This window comes from Vidua macroura, chromosome 21 (genome assembly GCF_024509145.1).
Source record: "Vidua macroura isolate BioBank_ID:100142 chromosome 21, ASM2450914v1, whole genome shotgun sequence".
NCBI classification, from domain to species: Eukaryota; Metazoa; Chordata; class Aves; order Passeriformes; family Viduidae; genus Vidua; species Vidua macroura.
The window spans coordinates 1,176,976-1,198,124 of record NC_071591.1 but is presented as its reverse complement, the minus strand read 5'-3'; the positions used below and the strand labels follow the sequence as shown (position 1 = coordinate 1,198,124).

The 21,149-nt window shown below is 45.5% G+C and overlaps 1 protein-coding gene across 1 annotated transcript; it reads right to left on the bottom strand.

The window, feature by feature from the left end:
• Nucleotides 1-219: 219 nt before the first annotated feature.
• On the bottom strand, nt 220-19,176 carry PSMB7 (proteasome 20S subunit beta 7). The gene is made up of 8 exons (XM_053996362.1): nt 19,062-19,176; nt 18,862-18,955; nt 18,604-18,701; nt 18,175-18,315; nt 17,509-17,624; nt 11,110-11,168; nt 865-1,016; nt 220-384 (listed from the first exon to the last, which is right to left on the bottom strand). The coding sequence occupies exons 1-8, from the start codon at nt 19,121-19,123 to the stop codon at nt 273-275; spliced, it is 834 nt and encodes a 277-aa protein (XP_053852337.1). The 5' UTR covers nt 19,124-19,176; the 3' UTR covers nt 220-272.
• Nucleotides 19,177-21,149: the final 1,973 nt, after the last annotated feature.

The window sequence follows — 21,149 nt, the reverse complement described above, 5'->3', positions numbered from 1 at the left end:
CTGTTTCCTTACATTCTATTAAATCAAAACTTATCAAATTAGACTTCTGCAGAGCAGTTTTACTCCTGCTGTTTTGTTCCTGAAGTGAGGTAACAAAGCAGCTCCTTTTCTGCCCCCAGTGCCAGGTGGTGCCTGGAGGGGGAGCACAGCTCTCACCTGCTCTAAAGGAGGAAGGGAGAAGCAGCAGCAACAGCACCAGGTACAGACACACACAGGAGATAGGGCAGAGCCTCTTTATTCTGCACCAGCTGCTCTCTGAGCACCCGCAGGGCTCAGGATGTGTCCATGGTTTGCACGGTCTCATCCACCACCTCGAGCTCCAGGTGTGCCACATTCTCTGTGAGAACAGCAGTTGTTCCTTTTTCACACTTGTACCTACCAAACCTAGTAAAGAAATGGGGGAAAATTAGTCTGGAAGATGGTACAGAGGAAAACTTGCATTTAAAATTTTAGACCTGGTCAGCTTTAGATGTTTCCTGTAAAAGTCCAAAGTAAAGAAACTGTGCAAAATTTATACTGATTGCAATAACTGACAGAGTTTCAGATAAACCAGCAACTGCAGGAAACTGTTCACAAAAACACTGCCATGTAACTGGAAAGGTTTTTATCAAAATCAGTGGGCTCTCAAAGTGGTGGGGGACATTTGTGCTAAAAACCAAAGAACAAGCAATTTACTTATGTTTTGCAACTCTAGAATAATTCTACCAATGTATCAGCCTCAGTTCAGCTGCTGCCACAGCTGCTCATTCGCGCTGTTTAGTTGAAAGTCCTACAGACTGGGGATCACGGACAGAACTCGGTATTACTGAAAACAGGCCTTGCCAGGCAGAGCAGGGACCCCACAAGAGCTTCAGGACCACTCACCTGTCCCCCTTCCTGTTGGCCACATCGTAGGGACGGAGGAAGTCCAGCTTGCCCTTGCTGATGACACAGATGTCGATGTTGCTGCCGGAGCCCAGGTCGTTGTAGATGCCGGCTGCGATGGCGTCTCGCACGAGCTGCTTGGCCTCCTCCTCCTGCAAAGGGAAAAAGCTCTCACTGCCCCAGTGCTGGCTTTTCCAGGACTGTGCTTCCCTGTGCCTGTGGAGGCTGAGCTTGGAACAATAAATGATACACCAAAACCTTCAATCATCAGGTACTCAGCAGTCAAAATGCTGAGATTGCTTAAGTTTGTACCACTGAAGTGAAACAAAAGAGGAACTTTTGCTACAGTAATGGATGTAACTAAGAGTTACTAGTTAGAAGGAACCCCAGTGCAACAGTGCCCATGTTATGCAACAGCATTCAGGAGTATCTTTTACACAGAAACATTTCAAAATCAAAGTATCCATTAAGAGTATTACACCAGATGTGTAAGATCACATGTCCCCTGACCAGCGAGGGGACATCCTGCACCCTCAGCTCCCCTGAGCCTGTGCCCCTGTCATCTGGCCAAAGGGTCAGAATGCAAGGAAAACAGATTGAGTCCATATAAATATACATATGGACATATGCATACATCATATACATAGAAAATACAAACCACAGAATGTAAGACCCCTTACTTTCTCTCAAAGGTGTGTTACTTACTTGAAAACTAGAGCTGCCTGTTGCAGTACAGAAATAGTGAGGCTGGCACACATCCATGGACACAGAGGTGTGGACTCGTTCTGTCCCCAGGTTGTGCAGCAGTGGCTGCTCAGCTCACCCAGCAGATCCTGCTGGAATGCTGAGGCTCCCAGGCTCCCTCCTCATTGCTTTGCTGCTATTTCACACCTTGGAATGATCTTCTGGCACCAGACACCAGGAACAAGAGATGGGGTCAACGCTGAATTTGATAAATACAGCTTTTTCCAGTGTGCCTCATTTTCACAGCCTGTCTGTGCCAGGACCCTGCCACGTGACAGCAGCAGTGCCAGGAGCAGCAGCCCTGACTGCAGCTGCTCCAGCCCCGAGTGCAGCTCAAGAGGAGCCCAAAATCAGCTCAGCTCCCACCTGCCAGCCCTGGGCCTGCCCTGCACTCCCTGGTGCCCCTCTGGACAGTGGCAATGACAGTATTCCTGTGCCAGCAGCCAAAGGAGTAGGGCACAGCCTCCACTGGACTACAGAAACAGCAGCAAGGCTTACTTCACTCCCAGCTTTACAACTATTACTCTTTATAAAAAAACAGTAAATTGAATTACACTTCCTACAAAGCTGACTAGAACAATAAAGCCATGTTGCAAAAATAATTCCTGTACCTTTCCTTCAGTGTTTTGGGCAATAAAATCCTGATAAGCAAGTAATTCCTCACTTAACTGACAAAAGACTGTCAATGATTTGTTGCAGACTAAGGTTATTTTAGTATTATAGTGAAAGTAAATAAACCAAAGAGGTATGTGTAGATCTGTTTTAAAAACTAAGTGGTAGCAAAAGCAGAGTAATTTTAAGTTACGTGAGTGTTAGGTGTAAGAAAAGCAGCTTAGGAAAACTACAGCAGATAGGTGGAGTTTGTTCCACTCTTCCTTTTAATTCCATCCTTTTAAGTCAACACTGCAAACCTCACAGACTCCTCTAATTTAAATCTGATTTGCTTTAAAAATGTACTCTATCACCCTACTGTTATCAAAATAGTTCAAAAATACCCAATAAAGTGCAGTTGGAAGAGCTGAGCTGTAACTGCACTGAGGCAGCCACTGCACAGAGAACCCAGGCTGTAACCTCAGCTCCTTCACTGACACAGTGCAGCTCAGTCTGTGAACATGGAATAACTGTCATTAGAAAACCCTGCCTCAGTGCTGCTTCCTGCTCCTCTTCTGACAATTTAGAAAGCTGAACAGAGTAGCCACAAAAAAACCCAAAGTATTCCTTACAGAGATCCTGCATGGAGTTCAGCAAGGACTATTTACAGTCACAAAATAAGGGGTTAGCAGGAAAGTGCTGACACAGTCTCAAGTACAGGGCACTCAATGAGTCACTATAATAATTAATCTTAAAAAACCCTAAAAGTTCAGAGTATATAAAAGGAGCACTTCCTGCTTTATGGTTGCAAAGACCAAGCTAACTGGGAATATCCTCCTCTGGGGCCCCCACTGCTCCTTAAATGAGATTACAGCCGAGTGATGAACGGTGCGGCGAGGCGGCGGTGACAGGCAGCACTTTATGGAGCGATCTGTCTGTCCCCATCACACCCCCACAATGTGTCCCTGGACTCCAATGTGCAGCTCCATTTACCTGCGCGTGACAAACGGCAGCGCTTGGCACAGGCGCAGCGAGCGCGGTAACGGTCAGCACGGCTGGGCTGCGGGACACAGCCCGCTTCATTACGGGCCAAAGGCTGCCTGAGGAATAGGGCAGCAAAGGCTAAAATAAATAACTCAGCATGGAAGGCTAATCTGAAACACTGTTTGATAAATTATTTATAACGCAGACAATTGTCTGCATTTAATATTGGCGCTACTGGTAGCATCTTTAAAAGATGATTTATGTGTTGTAATGCCATTAAGCTTTATATGGGCCCACTGCTGGCTATAAAGTCTGCTGAGATTTAGAGAATGAGTTTTAAACTGTCACTGCAACATCATAGTAGATAGAGCCTGTATTAAATCTTTACTTTAAACCTGTTATCTGGAGAGTTGCAGTTTGCAGACACTCAGAGCTGATGGATTGCCTCTCACAGCTGCTGTGCCACGAGTCCCAAACAGCACCGAGGAGCAACTTTTACACATTATTCTTGTATATGACTTGGATCAACTTTCTCTTCTCACTTAAGCAATTTCCAAATTTCAAGTGCTACTGAAGGAAAAAAGAGACTTTCCTACAGGAGATGAGGCTACTTCTACATTGTATTAATACTGTCTTCACTAATAACCTGTAAACAAGTTTATCATTGTGCTCCAGCAGCAAAGGGAGCAGCTGGAATGGCTTTGTCAACACTATTTCCTCACATTTTGTAACTTCACAAACAAATTAAACAGATGTCTTTACCAGATTTTAAAACTTTAGAAATTCCTGATCTTATTTTTTCTCTTACCAAAATAAAATTAATCCCTTCTTCAGGTCACCAGGATGCTGTTAGAGATGCAATACACAGTGCAATTCCCCAAAGCAGTTCTTAGAAAGATTTAAAATGCAATGGACAATCAGTACAATATGAACATAAATAAGTGTTTTTGTAAGAATAAACAAGTGCAAATACTTATCATAAGCCTTTTACAGTGAGATTTGCTCAAATGCTATCATATAAAATGTTGGTTCTACTTAAAGTGAGAATCCCCAAAACTTGTGTGGGAAGTGAAGGGAAAAAACTCAGAAGCTTCAGGAAGGACAATGACAACAAAAAAAATAAATCAATAAAGGAGTGTTGGGAATTTGGGGGTGGAAAGCAATACCTCTTGAAGGACATAAGCACTTACAGGAGCATAATTAGAGTCTGGAAGAGAATCAGCAGCGTACGGGGAGTGAGGGGCTGTGGGGTGGAGATTTGTACCTGGAGTCTGTACCTGGAAGAGATGCTGAAGTCTGCTCTAAGTCCAAAGAGAACAAACCTGAGAAGCAAAGGACTTTGTATTTCTTGCAAGGGAAGGCTGGAAGGCTCCACAGCAAGAATAGATTTGGTTTGGCTGTCAGGAAAGGGGCTGGCATATGTCATTTAAACCACTCCGGTTTAACAAGTCTCCCCCTAAAAAAGTGCATTTCCAGTGCTGCCTCAGAATAAGGAATGACACAACTTGTCTCTTTTTTTTTATTTTAAAATTAGACCTATGTGTTTTATGTTTGGATTCATTGTGACTGAAGTGTCAGTAAATGTTTATTTTTCTAACCATCTTCTGCTAAGAACTTTCAAATAAACTGCTCAGTAGTCCCTAACAATTATTCTCAGAGATAACAGTTTTTTCCCTTTCTGAGGAAGCTGCCTGTGAGCGCAGGCTCATCCCCACCCCCTCTCTGATATCATACACCACCAGTATAATAAACCACGTTAATATTTCATACCAGGGTGAAATATGCTGGAGTATCAATTCAACATCTGCTGTCTTTAGGGTACTGGCGTCCCGCAGAGACACTTTCAATTTGTAATTGAGTTCTATACTGAATTAATCAGCAGTTTATCTTTTTTAGTAAAATAATGTCTTCCCCACTAACCTGGATTTACATTAACAATTTATGCCAAATTACCTGCCAAGACAAGAAACTTCTATGATTCGGAACTACTATTCAATAACATTAGTTGCTGTATGTCATTCCCTACACGGGGATTAGTACAATCCATATTTCCGATGGCACAGAATTACATTACAAGCTCTTCTCACAACTATGGGATTTCTTTTAACACTATTCTCATTCTCTGAACTAAGAATGATTACAAAAACTCATTCAATCCATCACTTAGTAAAGTTCATGGGTTTTTAGGGAACTGATTCTCAAAATGGGAACTGGCTTAACAGCACCAGAGCTGTAAATGCTGCCAGGCTGCAGCTCCTCCTCTGCCCCCCCTGTGCTGCTCTGTGGTAACACACCGACCCTTATCCACCCAGATATGCAAACCCTGCAAAAGACTACAGTTAAAGTTACTTTATGTTACTGCAGATAAAAAAATTAATATCAAGCAATAACACGTCTAGCTTCAAATAAAGCAAACTCTGCCCATTGCTTTACCTCTGACAAAAGGATGGAAGGGAATGAAGGTCAGCGTTTTATTTGGAAAAGAAGCCTTGGGCCCTGTGGTAATATATTCTTCCTAATACAACAAAATGCTCCATAAAGCCCAGGCTGGCTCCCACCTCCTCCTCCCCTTCCCTCACAGCAATTGCCCTCAGCCCCGCCGGCCCCTGCCGCGGGAGCAGCACTCGGGCTTCGTGCCATGTGAAATATCTTCCAGTACATTTTGCCTGTGTTCTGCAGTTATGGGAGATATACAAACTGGAACAATTTAAACTGGAACACCTGCTCCTGAGAAATGCATCAAAAATAATTACCTGTCCTCCCCCTACCCTGTGCAGTGAAATGATCTCTTAACACAGAGCCCTTCTTCTGGCCAGCTTGTCTACATTATTACGGACAAAGTTCAAGTGTTACTTTCATAAAGGTGAAGAAATTGTTGCTCTTTGACATGCAGCAAGGCCCAATTTACACAAAGGTAACATTTATTTCCCTTGATACAGTCTGCGGTCAGCAAACTGGAAGGCAGCACTGCTGGGTATCTCTGGGAACTCAGACTGGTGCTGCCGGCAGTGTCCCACCAACTTCAGCACAAATCCGGGCTTTCATTCATTCAGAAAGCACCCCACAAGTCACCTCTCCTGCAATCCCAGCCACGCCAGAGCATACCTAGCTGGCATATTCCAGATCAGCCCAGATTTCCTGTTTAACACTAGTTCCACAAAGAAAACCGATCCACGGCACAATTCTGTGAAAGATGATGAAAACTGTACAAACTGTCCAACGTGTCAGGCAGAAACCAGGCTGCCACAGGATAATTGTGATCTAACCTAAGAATAAGAAACAGGTATGATAAGCCTTTATTTTCTGGCTGACTGTATGCACTAAGACCTGATATTTACCCATGGAAATCCCTGTCTCCAGGAGACACGAACACAGCTATGTCAGGAAAGCTGAAAACTGCAGTGCCACAAGCTCTGGCAGCAAGGAGTGAAGATATGCCACTAACAGCCTCAGTTCCTGTCACCGGATAATGAAATACACAGGCATAGGAACACAAAGTCCTGATTTTTTGCTCACCAAGTCAGATTTCGTCTCATCTCCCCCCTCCCCATTTACTTAATTCCGTGTTTGACACCAACAGGGGTTCAAGTATCTCAGGCAGGCTCTCCAGCCTAACTCCCATAGTCTGGCTTGATCTCCATTGTCTGCTGCCAGAGTGGAGCCCACAAACCTCCCAGCAAGTGGCCACCGTCCCGCGGAGTCATTAAAGCTGCGGTGTCAGCTGCGGGATCAGCGCGCTGCCACACCTGAGCCCAGAGCTGATCACCATCGCTAATGAACGCCGGGCTCATCTGCAGCCTGTCACTGCTGCCCCGTCACACACACGGCAACAAGACTGGGGAGACAACTATTGTTGAAGATTAGAGACTTTTGACAGATTCCAAAAATAGCTCAGCATTGTTGTCAGCGGTTAATAAACAAAAATAATTCTACCATATTGAGGGACAGTAGGAAATGTGAGCAGAGGAACACTTGAAGGATCTGTGTGTCAGCTGCTTAAAAATGGAAGAAAGTTACATGTTTTCATAATATTTTGTAGTGTGCCTGATGCATGTTTTTACTGAAATAAGAGGGGCACATTAAAAGCTGCATTCAGGCTACTTTGCATTTCGATGCTGCAAAGATCCCAGAGCACATGGGCATCCTGAGGAAAGTGCTCCCTGTTCCTCAGCTACTTCACTTACAGATTAGGGGCTACCCAGAAGTGCCTCAAAAACCACTTCTCCCAAACCTGCTCACCAGATGGCTCCCAGCCCACGTAGGTCCCACCCTAACAGGTGAGCCAAAGCCTGCAGAGCGGTCACCGAAGCACGCCAGGGGAGCATCCCCTCTTGTGGGACAGCAAGCTGCAGGTTTTGGGACAGCACAGCTGCTGCAGCACCAAGAGGGCCTGTGCTCCATGGGGAACACACTCAGAACAGTCCTCTCTTCTTATTCGTCTTTCTTACCCTCCAGGGTATTTTTGGTTTTATTCAATACCACTTGATTTCCTGCCACACTGAAGAAATGGTACAATAAATGACTGTAAATATAATCTCACACATTTGTGGTGATCTATCCTAGAAATAATTATTAAGTATCTGCCAGACTATCTCTTATCTCCTTTTTTCCACCTGTTCTGTTCCTGAACTCACTACTCCAAGATTTACTTTTTTTTCCTTGCAAAAGTTCTGCTTTCTATTGCTTCTGATTCTCTTCCTTTTGGACCCTCTTTTTATTAAACCTGGCTGTTTTGATAAAACACAGAAAAAAAATGAAGTTACAAGCAGCCTTTTCTTGCTTAAACAAGAAGACTACAACATAACAAGAAGTCTACTTGACTGTGCATCAAGTAATTCTACAGACAAAATGCTTCTACTTTTCAAACACTGGAAATCAAATACCAGAAGAAAATATATCCTCCTCCCCCTCTCCTGAGGAATACAACCACCACAGGATAGATAAATCCAGAATTCCAGCATTTAATACTGTAGACATTTTTCCCAGCTCACAATGCTTTCCATATCCACTGACTCAAAGTATTTCTTTGCTATTGTTTAACACCAGAAGGCACAAATGCATTTGCAAAATGACTGTAAGGTTTAAAACCAGTGGTTACTCTATTGGAAGAAAGATTGGCTGCAATGAAAGATCTAAGCTCAAAACACTCCATTAGATGTGCTGTTCTTCCACTTATGTTTTTTAAAGCAGATCTATAGCTGCCCACATGACAGATTAATATTGTTCCACAGTAGTTAGGTGCTTGGCATTACATTTTTGAAGCATCTAGAGGCCTTCAGGGCTGAAAGTGTTCCCATCCTCAGCGATCTATAATGGTTCCTCTAGAGGCCAGCACTCCTTCCCCACAAAGCCTGCCTCCATAAATCAGGCTGCACAAGTGGCACTCGGGGACGTCACCATCCATCTCCACAGCTCTCCTGAAGGACGTTGGGTAAAGATCCTCTCCCAGCACTGCAGCCAGGGAAAGGACCATCACAGCTGGCACTGATAAAGCATGTGCTACTTAAATCTGAAGACACACTAAGTCTATGGAAAAAAACACATCCTGCTGGTGTTAGCATGCCTCAGGCACTGGGAGAAGCTTCAGCAACTCATCTTCAAAAGGCAGAGAGCCAGGGCTCTAGAAACCTGCAAAAATTGGCTAAGCCTGCAGTCTTTTTTTATTTTATTATTTTTTTATTTTTTTTTTAGTTGAGCATCTTCAAAGTCTATGATTCTAACTGTAGGGCACAGCAGCTGCCACTGCAGATTTGATCCTCTCAGCTTTTGGCAGCTCTCAACTTGAAATTCTAGCAAAAGAATTTTTCAAGTTGCTATTATTGCCTGTCATGGATTTATAAATATTGTGCACTATCTGCTGTGGCATGGCTCTCCTGGGACACCAGTGCATGCCAAAAGCATAACAGAATGAAAAACAGTTCCTATTCTTCAAATAAATGCTAATTTTTTTTTAACTGTGCTCACACGATGCGTTTGGTGATCAGCTTCAATAGTACAGAATATATATCAGAGGCAAAAAAGCTGATTGTCTTTTCCGGTAGTATTCAGCTGCTACTTTCATTAAGCTTGTTTAATTACATTCCAGATGCTAATTTGCAAGTTGATACCAGAGGGTGCAGGACAGTTTGCCTTTGAATCATTTTTCTGTGATGTGATGGTCTTGAAGCACACCACTACCCTCCAGTAGCCCTAGCAAGCTATTCTGACAATTAGTGCAAAAGAAAGGAACATTGATCTTGACAGAAAAATAATAATTTTCTACCAATTTTATTAAATTAATCTCCAGCAATTTTATCTTCATTGCCATTTCATAGCCAGTTTTATCTAAAATATACATAGCATATTTCAGAATTAATTTGGATTCATTTCAATAGAAATATTTGTTATTTTATTAATTTATTGGAAAAAAAATCCCCACATCTGACTTAGAATGTAAATACAAACTCACAGCCGTAACAGACTATGAGGACGTGTTTAAGAGTACTGTTGAGCTTTATCACGTGAAACTCTGCTGGTTTGGTTAATAGAATTCCTGAACTGTTATTAGATAACAGATTATCCAGGAAAACCAAAGGAAGGGTTAAGGTGCACGCAAGTCTCAAAGATCTAAATATCTATTTCAACAAATTGGTAGGCTGTATTTCTACATGCTTGTTATAAGTGACTATCTGCTGCCACTTATGGTTGTGTGTGAAGACAGTTTAATGAGGATGACCTTTCTAAATAGGAAAAATTAGAGATTTACCAGTTTTTGGTGCCTTTTTCGTTTGCTCTTACACAAGAAATGACTTAAAATCCAAGCTTGAAAGCTAGCTGAGAATAAATGAAAACTTTAGTTCCACAGCACAGCTCCGAGCCATTTGTATCTTGGAAAGAGGACTATTGTGCTGTAGCTGTTGCTTCCAGGGATTTGCAGCCCGTGTTTTCACTGGAATGGCACACATGCCAAGTGCACAGTCACACAGGAGGCTGGAAAAGGAGACTCTCATTCTTACAGCAGCGTGAGGAGAGAAGGAAACACAGAGCCTTCCTCTCTCTCTCTCTCTCTCAAGTGGCTCTATCAGCCATCTGGTGTGAGGATCCTTCCCAGAGACGCTTGGGAGCTATTACACATATTCCAATATTTCTGATAACAACTGCAAATATTCTAGAGGCCAAAAGTCCAGCATCTTCAGATGCTGCCCAAATCACAGCAATCCTGTTCCCACTGTGTGTCCCTAACTTTGCACACTTACAACTCTTGCTTAGGTACTGACAGGAGAGGGGCCAGGGATAATTGGAAAATTGCTTTTTTCTAATGCTGAAGCAATTAACTAATGGCAAACTCCTCAAAACAAGGTGGGGCAACTGACTGCTTTTTTAAAAATCTGCTGGAATTGCACACTGTGATTTGTCAGGAGACTTACCAAGGTACAACAGATCATCTCACATTTTAAACTTAATTTACCAGCTTTGTAGAGAGGAGCTGAGGATTTACGGGACCATCACCTGAAACCACAGTGCACTTCAGTGGGAGGAAATGACCCACAGCAGCTGCATTACAAAAAGAAGAGCATCTGAGGACTTTTAGTTGCATTCTCTTTTCAAGACTGAGAGAGGGACAGAGGGACAGAAAAACAAAAATACTGACTGTGCAAGGGCTGGTAAATTGCTGAAGTAAACTATAACCAGTAAACTGTATGTTTTTAAAGCCTTCACCTACATTCAAATCACACACTTTCCCATACATAAGTACAGCTTCTTGCAAATTTATTTCTTTTACCCATCATTTTTTACAGCTTTGCAGTAAGCTGACATTAGTACATTTTAAGTGCAGCAAAACTAGAGCATATTTGCCTTTTTTTAGAGTTTCAAACCTCCTAAATTCTTATGAGTGTGAGGATTGCTGAGGGAAGAAACACTGAGGTTTAAAAAGCCAGGACTTACCTCCATGTCGGGTTTGTATTTATCTTCAAACACTGCCATGGCTGCGAGCGATCCAGAACCTGCGGTGACAACACCAGGACACCCCTTCAGCCAGTGGATATAGGTATGGCAATATTTTTAGAGAAAAACACAGTACATCTCATCAGCACAAACCAATCCGAAGCCCACCACAGCCCACCTCTGCACTGTACAGTGCCTACACCAAGTCAGAACCTGATTTAATCCTGGGGGTACAGCTTGTGGGCACAGACTCGGCACAGGCCCATCCCGACAGCCTTTCCTTTCTTACCATTCTGAACATAAGGTACAAAAATGAGGTTAGAAACAGAGAGTTAAGGGAATGCCACAGTGTGCAGCCCCTACTCCTCCATCCCTCCCACCCCACGTCCGTGCCTGCCCCTCTCAGAGGGGTGCTGGAATGAGGAGATGACTCCAAGCCTGGGGATGAGCAGCCCAACAGTGGGAACAGGGCAGGGGCTGCAGCCACCACAGCAGATTTCCCCTGTAGTTAAACAGTTAATTGTGCTCCTGCTCTGTGCCATTATTTTTACAATAATGAACAATAACAGCTGAACAAAGTGCCAGAGACAAACTATAAGTTTAATGTTCCTCTCCAGAAAGAACGAAGTACAAGTGCAGTGATGGAACAGGAGCCATCTCTGCCCAAAGCACTGTGACTGCAGGGTTATAAATGTGAATTAACACAAAAAGCAGGATGCTACTATTTGAAACTGTAAACTTGCTTTGTTCAGAAAGAGTGAGCATTCAGGAAGATTCTCCTGTCTGTTGGTGGCCCTACCCATATTTCAGAGCACTACTTTTGGGGAGTGAATAAAGTTACCTGCAATTTTTTACTCCAATTAGAAGATTTTTTGGCATTTATTACTTTTTAACTTGTTTTGCATAGTGCTATCTGTTTAGCTGGGTCACAGAGAAAGCCATATTTCCTATTTAAAATGATTTGTGTATATCGCTTGACCACCTCAATGGTTTAGTGAAAGCAAAAGGCAGCGATTAAACAGTTTCAAATGAGGTGTCCTGCTGATTTTATCAAGTCTGCTGAATGTATAATGAAAAAGGAGAAGCTGACAGTGACACTGTTGAGAAAATACAGACTACCTTAGCTGAACCATTTAAGGAGGTCCAATTATAGATCAAATTTAAAGGGTTGAAACAGCAGATTTACAGACACAAATCAATGAACATGGTAATCCTGATGAATATGACAGATTTTCCTGTTACAGAATATTGCTGTGGTTGAGGATCATTACCTTTACAGTACCAAATACATCACATCTAAAAGCAGTAGGACACTCTAAGTATGCACTTGTATTGCTGGCAATGACTATTCATTTACACCTTGGAGCAATACACAACTCCATTTTTTAAATGCTGAAACTGAGAATAAAGAAGATTTTTAAGCAACTAATAGCAAAACTGAACTGCTGATGCAAACAGCTGGTATCACAGAACAAACCACAAATAAAAGGAATTTTACTGACCCTTCAAACAAGGTCAAAATAAAGCATTTGCCAAAACAAATAAAGGAATCTGAACAATAATTCTGGAATTATACAGGAATATTTCTAATGAGAGGGGGAACAAAATCTGGGCTATGGTCTCAAACCAAGCCCACATTCTTGCTATACCCAAATGAAGGCCTACCATGAGCTGAGTGGGAAGCCTCAGAGCTGGAAAACAATCCTATTCTTGGGGAAAGGTTGACAAAATCAGAGTACAGAGACTAGAAAAAGTGCAAAAAAGAAAGTATAAAATGTAATATCTCACCAAAATTACTGCATTAGCTATTTAGATGGGGAAAAGCAATCTTAATTTCTTAAAACTTCTAGTGACAAATAAGAAAATAATAACACAACTGTATACACAGCTCATGCTGAATTCCTCCAACTCCTTTTAAAAAGAAGTTCCCAAAAGAACCTATGAGCAGGAAAACAGTAACTTAAAGACGAAAAACAGAAAAAGGAAAAAGGCAGGGGAAATCATATGTTACAGTACATGAAATCCTTTATACATAAAGAATTACACTTAATTATTTATCTTACTATGTTACCAAGACAAATAAATGCCAAATCCAGTATCAACCTTAAATAAATAAATCCAGACAGTTCTATAATGTAAATTTTCAAAGAGCTGTTTAAAGCCTTAACTTAATTAAACCTACATGTAGACATTTACATCTGAAAACCAAGGTCCTAAGGAGGATTCTAAGAAGGTTCTAAGGAGGATTCTAAGAAGGTTCTAAGGAGGATCCTAAGGAGGTTCTAGCAGAACAGGAAGCTGGAAAAGCTGAATAGACTTGCTTCATTTTTTCTCTAGTGCTTATAAATCCTAAACAAGCTTGCATTTAAAATCTGCCTTAGCAAAAGCCTCCCAGCACAGCTAAGCATTCTCTGAAAGAACAGAATTTCCTGATCTTAAGTAGCACAATGAAAATTCTTTACTCTTCCTAGCACCAGACGTAAGCCCCGTGTTTTCAGAAACACCAGTCAATGCACACATCTGAGCGTCTCCACCAAAACAAAGCCTGTTTGACAACAGCAACAGGAGCTGCTGCGGACACCCCTCCTGGCATGCAGACATCCCCTGGAGCACAGGGCAGAGCGAAGCCCCCCTGCACCCCCTGTCCCTGCGCAGCTCCAGCCGCCCTCCCAGCTCCCCACAATGCTGCAGCCGCCTCCTGAAAGCGGCATTGTGACACCAGAGCGGGCAATAAAACCGGGAACTTAAGTAAACACTGCAAGCACGGTCTTCTTACTGCAGCTCCTATAAAAACACAGAAAACTTGGGTATTAAGGGTCTATGGAGAACTTGTTTGTGTGTGGGGAAACAGCTGCTCTCTTGTCCGTGCACTCGGTGCCCACCAATAATTCATTTTTAACAAGCATGCTTTGCCTTTATGCAGAAACAAGCTTCACAATTCCCAAACATAAAGTCTGGAGAAGGATAAAATCCAAGCACAGCACAACACCATCCATTACCTTGGGATGGATTCCCCACCTCATACACACGGTAACTGATTTGAGTTACCAGTTCAGATTCAGCAGCAGTTCAACCTCAAATCCATTAAAACCTCCAGGAAAGCCATGTGCTAATGTGTCATTAAATAGTGTCTTTACCTCAGCTCAAAGTAGCACCAAACCAGGTATTTATTTTAGGTAAGATTTCAAACTAAGCTTGCAAAAGTAGGAAATTTTCCTTTTTTGATTTATTTTTTCCACGTGTTTAAAGTTTATGTCTCTTCTGTATGCGAGCAATAAGAATAATAAAAACAAAGGATAATTAGCAAAGTCGTAATTTATTTGTATTACACAGCGTTCAGGAAAAAACCCTTTCAGATCTTTAAAACCACTATCTGCTAAGAATGCTTACACTTAACATCAAGTAAAAAATGCCATCTCAATTCCAAAGAATTTGCATATATTTTCAGTAAGCTACACTTTATAACCAAATATTCAGGAACCATTAATCTAACATCTACATATGTAAAAATATTGACTGCAAACAAATTCTACATAACTACAGAAGCTGAACTACTCTGAGGCAAATGCTTTTCAGTCTCCTGGTTAGCATGAACCAGGTACGTGATGACACCATAAGAGAATTTACTGTTCTCTTCTTTAAGTAACACTGGTCATTTCCTGAATTTCCCAACCAAGGTGTTAAATTTTCTGCATGCAACTGTAGTAAACTGACTTTAAAAATACCATCTGGTCTTCACTTGAGCAGTTGTACCAGTTCAGTACTGATTTAAAGTGAAAGATAACTATTGATACATAGCAAAAAAGCGCAGCTCACAGTAATTTTCACAGTGAATTAAAAGTGCAGGAGATGCACTGGATCTTTTCAGCAGAACCTTCACTGAAGACACGTTCTCTCTGGCAGGTACAGTCCATCTCCTCACCCAAGGACCTGTTTGCTGCCACACCAGAGGATGTGCCGAGCTTTGAGAGCAACATTTAGCACTTCCTCATCCATCACTGCCAAGGCTCCCTGACAGGGCATTTATTCACAAGCACTCATTGTTATTCAATTTGCTGCTCATCCCAGGTAAGAATTCCATGATCTCGGCAGCCCCTTGGATTGGGATCATTTTTCAGCGTGGCTCCTGGCTGGGGGCTGGCTCCCAGCAGTGGGAGTTCTTGCTCTGCAGCACGACACTGCCACTGCAGTGAAGAGCTGATTTATGAATATGAAGCACCACTGGCACCAGGGGAGCAGCTCCAGCCACCAGAGACTCCTGCGCACTCCGCCTGCTTCCGAAAGCTCAACTACACACTTCAAGTGCTTTAATTTTATGCATGCATTTCGTTATAAGCCTTGGCCAGAAGCTTTCCTAGACAAGCCAAGCAATCAGGCAATCTTGCATCGTTTGCTGAAATCCAATTTTGTCCTTTGTCAGCATAAACAGTTTAATTTGATGTTCTCACTCCTGAGTAAGCACTGTGTACCTTTTAAATCTCTCTTGCAAGGCAGGACACCACTCTGTCCATCCAGACAGACCAGCACACCAAAATAAAACTCAACTTCTCAACCACCCTTCCGATTTAATACTGAATTTCCAGAAGTTAACTGGCCAAACACACCTACCCTGATTTAATAAACCGCATTTAGAACATTTGGGATAAAATACCCTGAAAAACAATAGATTAGTCTAAGCAAGACTGAAATACATTTCCAATTGCTATTTTAAATTTGACTCTTCATAGTTTTTCTGCTGTTTTGATTCTATCTTTCATCTATATGCATTAGCTAATTTTTTACTAAAACCTATCCTGGTCACTGGAGGAAGTGTCAGTGCACCAGGGCTGGGAAGGTGAAGGACCCTGATGCTGAGAAGGGCTTTGTCCAACAGCGTGGCCATAAAGAATGTGTGGGTACCACACACACCTGGTACTGCCCGCAGCAAACCGAAGTTTAAACTACACGAAACTCAAACCTCTGATATTCTCCTTCCCACTTGTTTGAACTTAAGCCTGCTACCATGCTATTTTTGTGGAGGGAAAGAGGAGCTGCCAGGATTTCCCTACAGGCTGCGTTTTAAAGCTTTTAAAACCGAGGCAGGAAAGCCATCATGTGCAGAATGCAGAGCGGCTCCTGCAGCCCCGTTCGGGTTCTGTGGCCCCACAGAGCCCATGGCCCCACAGCCCCCATGGCCTCCACAGCCCCACAGAGCCCACGGCCCTCACAGCCCCACAGAGCCCATGGCCCCACAGCCCCCATGGCCCTCACAGCCCCACAGAGCCCATGGCCCCCACAGAGCCCACAGAGCCCATGGCCTCCACAGAGCCCATGGGCCCCACAGCCCCCATGGCCTCCACAGCCCCACAGAGCCCACGGGCCCCACAGCCCCACGGGCTTCCAAAGCCCCACAGAGCCCACAGTGCCCATGGCCTCCACAGCCCCACAGAGCCCCACAGAGCCCATGGCCCCCACAGCCCCACAGAGCCCATGGCCTCCACAGCCCCACAGAGCCCCACAGAGCCCATGGCCTCCACAGCCCCACAGAGCCCCACAGAGCCCATGGCCTCCACAGCCCCACAGAGCCCCACAGAGCCCATGGCCTCCACAGCCCCACAGAGCCCACGGCCCCCACAGCCCCACAGAGCCCACGGGCCCCCACGATGACGTCACGTGCCCGGCCGCCGTGCCCGGCCCGCCGGCGCCACCCAGCGGCCGCGCGCCGCCGCAGCGCCCGGCCCGGCGCGGCCCCGCTAACGGCGAGCGCTCATCGCCCCGGCCCCGGGAGCCCCGGCCCGAAAACGGGACCCTCCGCCACCTCCTGGGCAGGTGTTTTAGCCAAAGATACCAGCCACAAACAGAAAATATTAATGAGTCCATGAATGCATGTTTTCCCACCGCAGAAGCAGCATAAAAGCTGCACCAGGCACGTGCTGACTGATTTACTGATCTGATACACTTTGTTTTCAGATCAGCTCTCTGATATATTTATTTGAGCTTTCCCTTACACTTCCATGGCTCTACCAAACATAACCTTCCTTTTAAAATAACCCAAGTCTTCCAAACAAAACACAAGTTCCCCAAGCGAAATTTGTATGAACCACGAGTTAGGACAATCTGCAAATCAAGTTTCTGAGGATTTTTTTTTTTAGATTTTGGGAATCCCACAATTCTTGTGCTTTAAGGTGTGTTACACACACAGAGCAACGTTCCCAAGATCAGTTTCCTGGCAGCTGAGTTGTATCCCAGCCCACGTTTGTGAGGAAACAGAGCAGCGCGCCTGCCTTATAAAAATACAACTTAACCTTTGTGGTCTGAGGCCCGCAGAGCTCCGAGCACACGACGGGATCTCACTAAAACCACTTTAAGTAGCAACGTGCAGCGTGGCCCGCGCCCTGGCCCCGCGGGAGCAGCACTCACCCATGGTGACGTAGGGCAGCTTGTCGGTCGACCCGTGGGGGTGGATGCTGTACAGGTGGGGGCCCGTGACGTCCACTCCCCCCAGCACCAGCGCGGCGCCGATGTAGCCCTGGTACCTGGGAGCAACGTTTGTGCTGAGTCTGGAGCCCACAGCTCAGCCCTGGCTGTCCAACACAACACAGGGTTTGGGAACTGTTCCCCAACAGCTCGGGTACAGCTCTGTACTAAACAGGCGGCTTTTACCAGCTGGCAGCAATAAAATAGGAAATGGACTAAAATATGGCTTATGTCAGTGTCCAGCAGACTTTCTGAGGCAATGATTCTATTGCAAATCACTCCCAGTTTTATAAGCTTGCACGTTACTCTGTTACTGGTCCAGCCTTCTCACCACAAGGATACAGCAGTTTTCATGGGTGTGATTATGTATTTGTAATTAACTAATACCCTTCTATTTGTGTTGTGTGATCACTACGTAATTCCCTAAAACACCACAGACTCCATTTCTCTTCCACCTCAGTTAACAAGCCCACGAAGCAAAGAGCAATTATGAAATCTTTCCTGGAGTCTTGTTGTGAAGGTCAAGCAGGCTGAGACACAGGATGCTGCCTAAGCATTATTTGGTGGTTTTACCAGCACTGGTGATAAACAAGAAACCCCCTCAGTTACCTGAAGAGCATCTGCTTGAGCATCCGATTGGCCGTGACCACTCGTGGGAGCCGGCCCGTGGACAGCGAGTGCAGCTCCAGGTTGGAGGAGATCAGCTGAGTTGTCATCTCAGTGTCTGCAGCTGTTCCCGCACCGCAGCAGCTGAGGAACGTCATCAGCAAGTGAGGAAAAGGAGACAGGAGCCTCCATGCTTCAGGCAACAGGCAGAAACCGTCTCATTGTAAAACTGAGGGAATTAAGTTCTCGCACAGATAGCATGAAACGAGAGCCTGCTTAAGTGTAAATAAAATACCACGAACCCCCAAGCCTCGTTAATAAAATATCATTTTGAAACAGTTTAATAGATCCTGTTAGCAAAGAACACGGCTAAAAACCCCGGCAACAACGTGCACAATAAACAATTTACCACCCAGCAAAACGAACACTTACTAGATATTAGGGGAAATGAAGTGTATTTTCGAACAGTTCTTGTCAGCAACAACCATCCCCTCGGTGGCTCTCGTATCCGCTCCGAGGACGACGCCATCCTGCAGGAAGGGAGAATTATTCCCACAGCCGAGCCCTGCACAGGGCCGCTCCCGGGGGCAGCTCGGGGGCTCGGGGTGGGCCCGGCCACACCGGGCGTGACTCAGCAGCGCGGAGCCTCCGCCGCGGGCCCGGCCCGGCCTCGCCCGCCGCCCGCCTCACCTTGAAGATGACGCCGGCGATGGTGGTGCCGGTCTTGCGCGGCGCGGGCACCCGCAGCCCCTTCTGGGCGAGCTCGGCCTCCAGGAGCGAGTTCCTGCAACACAGCGGGCGAGTGGGGCCGGGCGGAGGGCTGCCCCCGGCCGGCCCGGCGCCGCGGGCCCCGCGCTGCCCCCGGCCCCGTCCCGCTCCCGCCGCCTCACCGAGCGCAGTTGTCGAAGCTGAAGCCGCCGGCGGGCGCGCGCAGCACGGACACGGCCGCCATGTTCCGCCGGCACGGGGGGGCCGCGAGCGCTTCCGGGGCAGCGAAATGGCGGCGGGGGCCGCGCGCGGGGGGGGCGGGGCCGCGCTGTGAGGGGCGGGGCCGCGCGCGGAGGGGGCGGGGCGCTGCGGGGCGCGGCGGCCGCTGGGGGGCGCTGCGCCGCCCGGCCCGAGCGTTGGGTTCCGTCCGAAGGGAGAGCGCGGAACGGACCCGAAACGGACCTGAAATGGACCCGAAACCGACCCGAAACCGACCCGAAACCGACCCGAAACGGACCTGAAACGGACCCGAGACCGACCCGAAACGGACCCGAAACCGACCCGAAACGGACCCGAAACGGACCCGAAACGGACCTGAAACGGACCCGAAACGGACCTGAAACGGACCCGAAACCGACCCGAGACCGACCTCAAACGGACCCGAAACGGACCTGAAACGGACTCGAAACGGACCCGAAACAGACCCGAAACGGACCCGAAACGGACCTGAAACGGACCTGAAACAGACCCGAAACGGACCCAAAACGGACCTGAAACCAACCCAAAACCGACCTGAGACCGACCCAAAACCAACCCGACACAAACCCAAAACGGACCCGAGACCCACCCGAAACCGACCCAAAACTGACCCGACACAAACCCAAAACCCACCCAAAACCGACCTGACACAGACCCAAAACCGACCTGAAACGGACCCAAAACGGACCCAAAACCGACCCAAAACCGACCCAAAACCGACCCAAAACGGACCCAAAACGGACCCAAAACCGACCCAAAACCGACCTGACACCGACCCGAAACCGACCCAAAACGGACCCAAAACGGACCTGAAACGGACCCAACACTGACCCAAAATGGACCCGAAACCGACCCAAAACCAACCCAAAACGGACCCAACACCGACCCAAAACAACCCAAAAGTGACGTGCTGGCAATGGAATGGTTCTGTGACAAAAAAAAAAAAAAAAAAAAAAAAAAAAAGGCCATTTTCAAAGTTGCAGGAGTTCTGCTGTATGTCACTAAAATCATTTCAGTGCTTTCTGAGTAAACTACATCCAGTCTCCAGTTTAACTTTTCCTCCAGTGTCCCAAACCATTAAAGGAATGTTCAGATGTATCCACAGAGAACAGAACTTCTGGAACGTCTGCAGAAAGGATGTGCTTTAAAACAGGCAGATAGTGAGATTTTTCTAAAGTACACACGTAGTTGCTTTCTAGATAAGTGCCTGAAATTAAAAACCTTATTGATTAAAAAAATAAAGTGCCACTTGTCCCAAACATTAAATATTAATTACTTTTAAATACTTTATCTTGCAGGAAAATGAACCCAGGGTCCCCTGTGTCCAACCAGATCTGCATGTCTGCACTGTCCCACCTAATTATTGAAAAATTACTGTTCTCCATCAGGGTGTTCTTCAGATGAACAACAAAAATGGGGTGGGTGGGCAAAGCTACTGGGCAATGTCTACTTTTCCCTCCAATGCTCAAAAATACTTGTCAATGGGAGAGAACAAAAATGGGGAAGAAATCCAAACCCCAGCCTCTCTCTTGATTGTGCCAGTATTGCAGAAAAAAGCCACCAGACCAGGCAAGAGCATCCTTAAAGTGAAGTCACAGAGAACCTGCGCTCTGCACGCTCTTCTCCCCTTCTTTCAGCCCTTGGGTAACTGAAACCCCATGTTCTTGTGCACCAGTAAGGCTGGGAAACTGTCTGAGAGACAGAATATCCTGCTGCCAGATGCTCTTTTTTCATTCTAACACAGTTGTTTTTCTCTTCACTTGATAAAGTTAAAATAAACAGTCTCTGGGGTGAATTACAGGCATCAAAATTGGATTGGCATGTAAACTGTGGAGCAGTTGGTGGTGGGGAGTCTGGGGAAAAGGAAACAGCAGGTTTTAGCTAGAGGGGACAACAGCTTTATTTCCCTTTTGGTCCTTGACAACTAAGCAGATGTCCTACAATTATTGTTTTACCTTCTAGAAATGCAGGGCCTCCTCCCACCCTCCCAGGTGCGCGCGGGCCCGGCCCTC

What these genes read in the sequence shown, in the direction of transcription:
- PSMB7 (XM_053996362.1), bottom strand. Translation starts at nt 19,123, where the DNA reads ATGGCGGCCGTGTCCGTGCTGCGCGCGCCCGCCGGCGGCTTCAGCTTC. An exon ending in AGCTTCGACAACTGCGCTCG is followed by an intron (nt 18,956 to 19,061) that starts GTGAGGCGGCGG and finishes GCTGTGTTGCAG; the next exon opens with GAACTCGCTCCTGGAGGCCG. An exon ending in CTCAAGCAGATGCTCTTCAG is followed by an intron (nt 17,625 to 18,174) that starts GTAACTGAGGGG and finishes CGTTGCTCCCAG; the next exon opens with GTACCAGGGCTACATCGGCG.